Source organism: Mandrillus leucophaeus, unplaced genomic scaffold (genome assembly GCF_000951045.1).
Source record: "Mandrillus leucophaeus isolate KB7577 unplaced genomic scaffold, Mleu.le_1.0 Scaffold118, whole genome shotgun sequence".
Classification (NCBI taxonomy): domain Eukaryota; kingdom Metazoa; phylum Chordata; class Mammalia; order Primates; family Cercopithecidae; genus Mandrillus; species Mandrillus leucophaeus.
The window spans coordinates 2,573,134-2,581,677 of record NW_012100098.1 but is presented as its reverse complement, the minus strand read 5'-3'; the positions used below and the strand labels follow the sequence as shown (position 1 = coordinate 2,581,677).

Here is an 8,544-nt window from a genome sequence, read left to right as displayed (position 1 = left end):
AAAAAAAAACCTAGCCGGGCGTGGTGGCGGGTGCCTGTAGTCCCAGCTACTCGGGAGGCTGAGGCAGGAGAATGGTGCAAACCCGGGAGGCGGAGCTTGCAGTGAGCTGAGATCCGGCCACTGCAGTTCAGCCTGGGCGACAGAGCAAGACTCCATCTCAAAAAACAAAACAAAACAAAAAAGGCACAGAAGCATGGCGTGTAAGTGGAACTCTACATAGCTTGGTAGGCGAATCAGTGTTTGATGAGAAAAGCAAAACTACTAGTAGTAATGTTTAATGAGGGATTTATTATAGGTATTTGAACTTATATAATTATGAGGCTCTTGCTTATGAATCTGGAGCTTGGGCCTGAAGTCAGCAGGGAAAGGAATTAGAAAAGAAAGGAAAGTAGGTCAAGCGCAGTGGCTCACACCTGTAATCCCAGCACTTTGGGAGGCTGATGCAGGTGGAGCACAGATCAGGAGTTCAAGACCAGCCTGGCCAACATGGTGAAATCCCATCTCTACTTAAAATACAAAAATAAGCCAGGAGTAGTGGTGTATGCCTGTAATCCCAGCTACTTAGGAGGTTGAAGCAGGAGAACTGCTTGAACCTGGTAAGTGGAGGCTGCAGTGAACCAAGACCGCGCTACTGCACTCCAGCCTTGGTGAAAGGGCAAGCCTCCATCTCAAAAAAAAAAAAAAAAAAAAAAAAAACAGAAAAGAAAAGAAAGGAAAGTAGAAGCAAGGAAAATCCAGAACCTGCAAAGATGAACTAGAACAATACACAGGACAGACTGGAATCCTTGTGAGTTTTCAGCCATCTCCAAGCCTCCACATTCACTGATGGAGATGAAATATAGAAAACATTCTGGAGCTGGCAAAGGGGTCAGGGAAGGTGCAGGAGAAAATTCAGCAGGAGCCATAGTGGCTGTGCTCGTGATTGCTGACCCCTGCCAATAAAGTGAGCCAGCACATGAGCAAAACTGTACTGCAACAGTGTCTTCCAGACACAAGAAGAATTTGACTGCTGCATCATTTCCACCTTCTAAATCCCATGCAGGATGTCTCTTTTGCACTAACCCTGGTAATAAAAGGAAAGGAATTCTGGAAAATGCAGTTACAGGCTACTTCAGTTGACATAATACAAGCCTACCACTGTCCAGCCCTTGTCAACTTGACATCCATATATACCTCTTTTAATTACCCTTAACTTCCAAATAAAGACAGTAGCAAAATCAGCCACCCCCTGTGTATCCAAAAGCATGCTAGTTCTCTCCCAAAAGAGGATACAGAATCCCTTCACACATCTTTGGATGATGCTGATTCCTCTTTGAGCTGAATCACATTCTCCTTTGATATCCTGTGACTTAAATCCTGAGATACAAGGTTGAATCCTATTAACACTTCTTATGTTAGATGATAGGTAAACAGAAGTGGGGAATAGAAAAAAAACTTGGCTAATCTATACACAAATGCATCCATATCAAAATAAGGAAGAAACACTCCTAAATATCACAGTCTGTTTCTGCAGCTGGTCAGATGGTCATAGCTAGTATTATATCTATATTCATCCACTACACATTTCATATCCCTTTTGCTTTCAGCAAGTACCTTGGCTACTCATGGTTATTTGACTGGTGGGGTGACCCAAACCTTCATTCCTTCATGCCTAACCTGGATTATTAGGCATCCTGCCTGTGTTGGATTTAGTTTTCCATTGTCTTCCATCACAGGACATGGGAGTACCAAGAAGTGCCCTAAAAGATATAATGCATTCCAATTTCCCCTTGATATTCAGGTCAAATTAATATAATGAACTAAAGTGATGTCCTGTATGATGAAGAAATGATCAAGGACCCTGCAGACTAGATTATGACATAGGGCTGGAGAGTTCACAGAGCCCTGAGATTAGGCAGTGAAAGCATACTGTGGACCCTGCCAGGTGAAGGCAAATGCTTCTGATTATCTTTACTAAAAGACATACAGAAAAAAGCACTCAACCAGATTAACAGCTGCATACCAAAAGAAGATGTTATGTTGATTTGCTCCAGCAACAAAACCACATCTGGATAAGCAGAGTGACCACCTGATTAAGTTTATAGGAATAGTATCATTCTCCAAGATCCATCTGTCTTCTGCCAAATAGGCAAACTAAATGGGGATGTTTTAGCAATCACCACTCTGGTATCATTTTTCCAAATCTTTTTGTAGAGACAGGGTCTCACTATGTTGCCCAAGCTCAAACTCCTGACCTCAAGCAATCCTCCTGCCTTGGCCTCCCAAAGTGTTGGAATTACAGGCGTGATCCATTGCACATAGCCACTCTAGCATCTTTGAAGTCCTTGATGATGGCACTAATCTCTACAGTCCCTCTAGGAATAGAGTAATGCTTTTGTTTTACGTTTGTGGTTTTTTTTGTTTTTGTTTTTTGAGACAGGGTCTTGCTCTGTTACCCAAGTTGGAGTATAATGGCATGATCATGGCTCACTACAGCCCCAAACTCCTGGGTTCAAGCAATCCACCCACCTCAGTCTCTTGAGTAGCTGGGACTACATGTGTGCACCACCATGCCTGGCTAATTTTTAATTTTTTTTTTTGTAGAAATGAAGTCTTGCTACATTGTCCAGGGTGGTCTTCACCTCATGGGCTCAAGTGATCCTCCCACTTCAGCCTCCCAAAGTGCTGGGATTACAGATGTCAGCCAACATGCCCAGCCACTGGTTTACTATTTTTCCTTCCACTTGGCTTTTCCTACTATAACAACCCTTACTTTGCAGGTCAGGGGACCAGTGTAAGAATTCTGACAGTTGATGAGTATGTCTATTCCAATTACACATTTCAGAACTGAGGAATAACAGATAGTGGGTTCAGAGACCCAACAGGCTTGACTATGAAGAAGACCCACAGCAAAACTCCATTAACCACCTGACCTCCGTAAACCCCTACTTTGACTGGTAGGCCACGCTAATTCTACCAAAGTAGAGATTAGTGTCAATTCAGAACTAGGATTCAAAAACCCCCCATAAATGTGATTATTTTCCCTTCGTTGGTGAACAGGTGCCCTGGTAAATGAGCACAGGTCCCCTTTGGGGAAGGCTAGAAGGAAGACTTATAGTATATATATTTTTGTCTGTTGAACTGGGTCTTTCCTTAAGGGGATCTGGCTCCCTCTTCATCCAAGGGATTTCTAGGCCTGTGAAAATGTCTCAATTCTAGGAACTGAGTCAATTCCTTGGCTCTTTATTGTGGTGACTTGAGTTAGACTTTTATTCACCAAACCTAGAGCTTTTCTGCTTCTGCCCATAATTTTCAGTTCTAGGGATACTATAATCAGTTAGCCAATGCCAAAGATTTCTGTGGCTTACTTACACTATTCTGATGATACTTGGGCTTTGCTGCCCATCACAACAATCATGCTTTCCTTGTCTTTGTCAATCAAATGCTACCACTTGACACCCATAGCCTCAGGATCCCATCATCCCCGTTGAATTTAGGGAGCCCAGCAGTTCGCACTGTCATTTCTGGCATACAGAGAACAGTCACCACAGGACTCTTGCCAGCGCTACCCTGACAAATGTCTTTCTCACAACCTTAGTTTAAGGTGTGGGGAAGCAGGATAAATTCACCCTAACATACCTACCTCTGTGGCAGTTTCTGAACCTCAGCACTACTGACATTTTGGGCTGGATTATTCTTGTTGTGGAGGATCGTCCCATGCATTGCAAGATGCTTAGCAGCATCTCTAGTCTCCACCCATGAGAGGCCAGTAGAATTTCCTCTCACCTCCACACCCTCAGTTGTGACAACCAAAAATATCTCCAGACACTACCAGATTTCCCAGGGGAACAAAACTGCCCCTGGTTGAGAACCATTACTCTACCAAGGAAGTTCTGGCATTTCAATTTCATTTAGTGGAGATTACCTTTTGGTCCAAGTTTCGGTCATTCTCAGACAGGATAGAAGGACTGCTTCTATTGGCAAAGGAGTCTCACTAAAATGTTAAGTGTTCAAAGACCCATTTCATTGACATCTGCCACATCTTCCCAATTTTCAGTGTCCCACTACTTCTAAAGCAATGGTTTAACTTTAACAGAAGTGACTCTGTGAGGTTGGGGATTGAATTTGTACTGTGATGAGCCACTCACAGGATTCGGGAGGCCGAGGTGAGTAGATCACTTGAGGTCAGGAGTTCGAGACCAGCCTGGCCAACATGGTGAAACCCCATCTCTGCTTAAAATCCAAAAATTAGCCGGGCATGGTGGCACGTGCCTGTAATCCCAGCTACTTGGGAGGCTGAGGCAGAATCACTTGAACCCAGGAGGCAGAGGTTGCAGTAAGCCAAGATCGCACCACTGCACTTCAGCTTGGGTGACAGAGAGAGACTCAGTCTCCAAAAAAAAAAGAGAAATAGGGTCTTGCTTTGTCACCCAGGGTGAAGTGCAGTGGTGCGATCATGGCTCACTGCAGCCTCAAACTCCTGGGCTCAAGAGATCCTCCTGCCTGCCTCAGTCCCACATAGCTGGGACTACAGGTAAGCATCATCATGTCTGGCTAATTTTTAAATTTTTTGTAGAGGTGGGGTCTCCCTATGTTGCCCAGGCAAGTCTCAAATTCCTGGGCTCAAATGGTCCACCTGCCTCAGCCTCTCAAAGTGCTGGGATTATGGGCACGAGCTACCGGGCCCGGCCTTTATTTTTTGTAGAAATGAGAGTCTCACTTCATTGCCCAAGCTGGTCTTGAACTCCTGACCTCAAGCAATCCTCCCACCTCAGCCTCCCAAAGTGCTGGGATGACAGGCATAAGCCACTACGCCTGACCTAATGGGTGATAATTTAAGAAACTATTTTGCTACTACATGCCATGGACTGTTAGCATCCTCTTTATAACTGAAAACATGGTCATTAATGCCTTTAAATCTAAACAGATCAGAGAACCAATTCCAGATAACCCAGAACCACTTCAGAGAAGCTATCATCCTGGTTCTGTTCCTCTGGAAGCACTTATAATTCCAAACTGTATCAGTCAAGATTCAGACAAGCAAAACTACCAGTAGTGATATAGAAAAAGCAATTTGGGCTGGGCGTGATGGCTCACACCTGTAATCTCAGCATTCTGGGAGTCCAAGGCAGGAGAATCACTTGAGCCCGGGAGTTTGAGACCAGTCTGGGCAACATGGCAAATACTCTGTCTCTACAAAAAATTAAAAAGTTAGCCAGGCAAGTCGCATGCACCTGTGGTCCCAGCTACTCGGAAGGCTAAGATGAGAGGATGGCTTGAGCCCAGGAGGTCAAGGCTGCAGTGAGCCTTGCTCGCACCACTGCACTCCAGCCTTGGCCACAGAGCGAGGCATCGTCCAAATAATAATAGTAATCATAAAAGAAGAAGGAGGAGGAAGAGGAAGAACGGGAGGAGGAGGAGAATGAGCAGGAGAACGGAGGAGGAGAATAACGGATTTATTAGAGAGATACGACCTTAAAACATTTTTGGAGTTGGCTAAACAGTTTATGTGAAGCTGTTGCTTATGTTTCTATACTGGGGACTGAAGTCAGTAAGGCAACAGTTGGGAAGGAAAGATAAACTGGAATCTGCAAGGATGAGCTAGAACCCAAAAAGACAGAAGAGAACTTGAGTCAGACTCACTGCCTCCCAGCTTACCGTAATCTCCACTCCAGTTCCACCAATTCTCTTTTTTTTGGGGGCGGGGAGACAGGGTCTTGCTCTGTCATCTGGGCTGGACTGCAGTGGCGTGATCACAGTTCACTGCAACCTCAAACTCGTGGGCTCAATTGATACTCCCACCTCAGCTTCCCTAGTAGCTGGGACTACAGGCATGCACCACCATGCCCAGCTAATTTGTTTGTTTTGAGATGGAGTCTCACTCTGTCCGCCCAGGCTGGAGTGCAGTGATGCAATCTCAGCTCACTGCAACATCCACCTCCCAGGTTCAAGCGATTCTCCTCACTCAGCCTCCTGAGTAGCTGGGATTACAGGCGCCCACCACTACACCTGTCTAATTTTTGTATTTTTAGTAGAGATGGGGTTTCACCATGTTGGCCAGGCTGGTCTCAAACTCCTGACCTCAAGTGATCCACCCACCTTGGCCTCCCAAAGTGCTGGGATTACAGGCATGAATGAGCCACTGTGCCCCGCCCTAATTTTTTAATTTTTTTGTAGAGATGGGTCTCGCTATTTTGACAAGGCTGGTCTCTAACTCCTGACCTCAAGTGATCCTCCTCCCTTGGCCTTCCAAAGTGGTGGGATTACAGGAATGAGCCCCCACCACCCACCTGCGTTTATATTGTTTATAAATAAATGCACAGTTTGGCTGGGCATGGTGGCTCACGCCTATTAATCCTAGCAATTTGGGAGGCCGAGGTGGGTGGATCACCTGAGGTCAGGAGTTCAAGACCAGCCGGGCCAACATGGTGAAACCCCATCTCTACCAAAAATACAAAATTAGCTGGGTGTGGTGGTGTGCGCCTATAATCCCAGCTACTAGGGAGGCTGAGACAGGAGAATTGCTTGAATCTGGGAGGCAGAGGCTGCAGTGAGCCAAGATCGCCCCACTGCACTCCAGCCTGGGCGAGACAGAGAGACTCTATCTCAAAAACATAAAATAAGTAAATAAATACACATTTTGAGAGGCATGTTCAACATATTTACTTAGATAAATTTGGAAAGTTTAGAGACCACCTACCTGTGCAATGTAGAAATCTCATATGTAAGGCCAGGCACAGTGGCTCACACCTGTAATGCCAGCACTTTGGGAGGCCAAGGCAGGCAGACCACCTGAGATCAGGAGTTCAAGACTGGCCTGGCCAACATGGCAAAACCCTGTATCTACTCAAAATACAAAAATTAGCTGGGCATGGTGGTGGGTGCCTGTAATCCCAGCTACTCGGGAGGCTGAGGCAGGAGAATCGCTTGAACCTGGGAAGCAGGGGTTGCAGTGAGCTAAGATCATGCCATTGTACCACTCCAGCCTGGGTGATAAGAGCAAGACTCCATCTCAAAACAAAAAAACCCAAAATGTCATACGTACAATAATGAATATATGGGTTTCACACTCAGAAGAGGGATCTAATTTCAAGATCTGATGCCTTCATAACTGAGATGGGTATAGGCTGCTGGTGGTGGTATGTGAGTTGTAGTTTAAATCTGTAACTCCCTAACTTGCTTTTGGGTGTGCACATTTGCTGACATCCTTGGAACTCACTAAAGCAGCTCCTCTCTTTCTTACCCTATTCCTCCTGGCTACTTCCCCCTTTCTGCATGCCCCAGGACTCTGTGGAAGCCATACATACCATCTGTCTAAACTCACAGGCAATTCACCCACTAGATCATAAATCCCTAGAAGCAGGAAGTCGATCCATTCACCATTTGTTTTCCTCGGGATACTGAGTACAAGTAGAGACTGAATAAATGTTTGCTAATTGAGATGACTACTATTTTTATCTTAACATCTGGTCAAATTTTCCCACTTTCCTAACATTTCACCAATATTTTGGTGGCACAATAACATCATAAATTTAAGTTGATATTGATTTTAAAGGGCTCCTAGAGTTTTTTTTCTAGAGTTACTTGTATGATCCAAACCAAAAACTCATAGGAAGGAGGGCCTTTGTTTGTTTCTGTTTAAATTGTGGGCTAGTTTCATAAAAATACAACAAGTGGAAGAAATTCAGTGTTTGTTTCCCATGGATACTCAATTGATATACATCCTTCTTTTTCTAGGTGTTCTCTATTCTATGTATAAGGATCACATTAGACCTCGATTCTTCAGTGAGTCCAAAAAATGAAGCTACGTGCTGGAAGCAAGAAAGACAAGAAGCTTCTGAAAACTATTTATTAAGAAGAGTAAATTTTCAATATGTAGCCAATTTTACTACAGAAGTGTTACAGAATGCTCATAGCCTTTGTATTTCAAGTCTCAATGTTTTAAGAAGTTGATTTCCAGATCAACATCATAAACAGTCAACTCAGATATCCTGTGTTGATGTCTTTCAGAACCTAGGGCATGATTTTCTGACTTAATTTTTTAAAATTTTGTAGTTAGTGGCAGAACATAATCTGCCACTAATCTGTCAAACTAATGATAATCTGCCAAACCAATCTAAAAAATTAATAGTTATACAATGGCTACAGAAGACTTCTCTTTTCTTTTTTTTTTGAGATGGAGTCTTACTCTATTGCCCAGGCTGGAGTGCAGTGGTGTAATCTCGACTCACTGCAACCTCCGCCTCTCAGGTTCAAGTGATCCTCCTGACTCAGCCTCCCGAGTAGCTGGGATTACAGGTGCCCGCCACCACACCTGGCTAATTTTTGTATTTTTAGTAGAGGTGGGGTTTCACCATGTTGGCCAGGCTGGTCTCAAACTCCTGACCTCATGTGATTCGCCTGCCTCGGCCTCCCAAAGTGCTGGGATTACAGATGTGAGCCACCGCGCCCAGCCACAGACTTTTCTATATCCATGTTAAATGTGACACCCTATTCATGACTTAATTCTCCCCAAATAGGGCAAAGTAATTACGGTTTCATAAACTCCTTTTTAGAATGGGTAAT

The 8,544-nt window shown here is 44.4% G+C and overlaps 1 protein-coding gene across 1 annotated transcript in view; it reads left to right on the top strand.

Moving 5' to 3' along the window:
* The window catches only part of HIGD1C (HIG1 hypoxia inducible domain family, member 1C), a 16,505-nt gene extending 8,724 nt beyond the window's left edge, over nucleotides 1-7,781 (top strand). Inside the window, exon 3 of the mRNA XM_011964354.1 lies at nucleotides 7,717-7,781. Coding sequence (XP_011819744.1) covers nucleotides 7,717-7,781 — 65 coding nt within the window. The remainder of the gene's footprint in view (nucleotides 1-7,716) is intronic.
* Nucleotides 7,782-8,544: the final 763 nt, after the last annotated feature.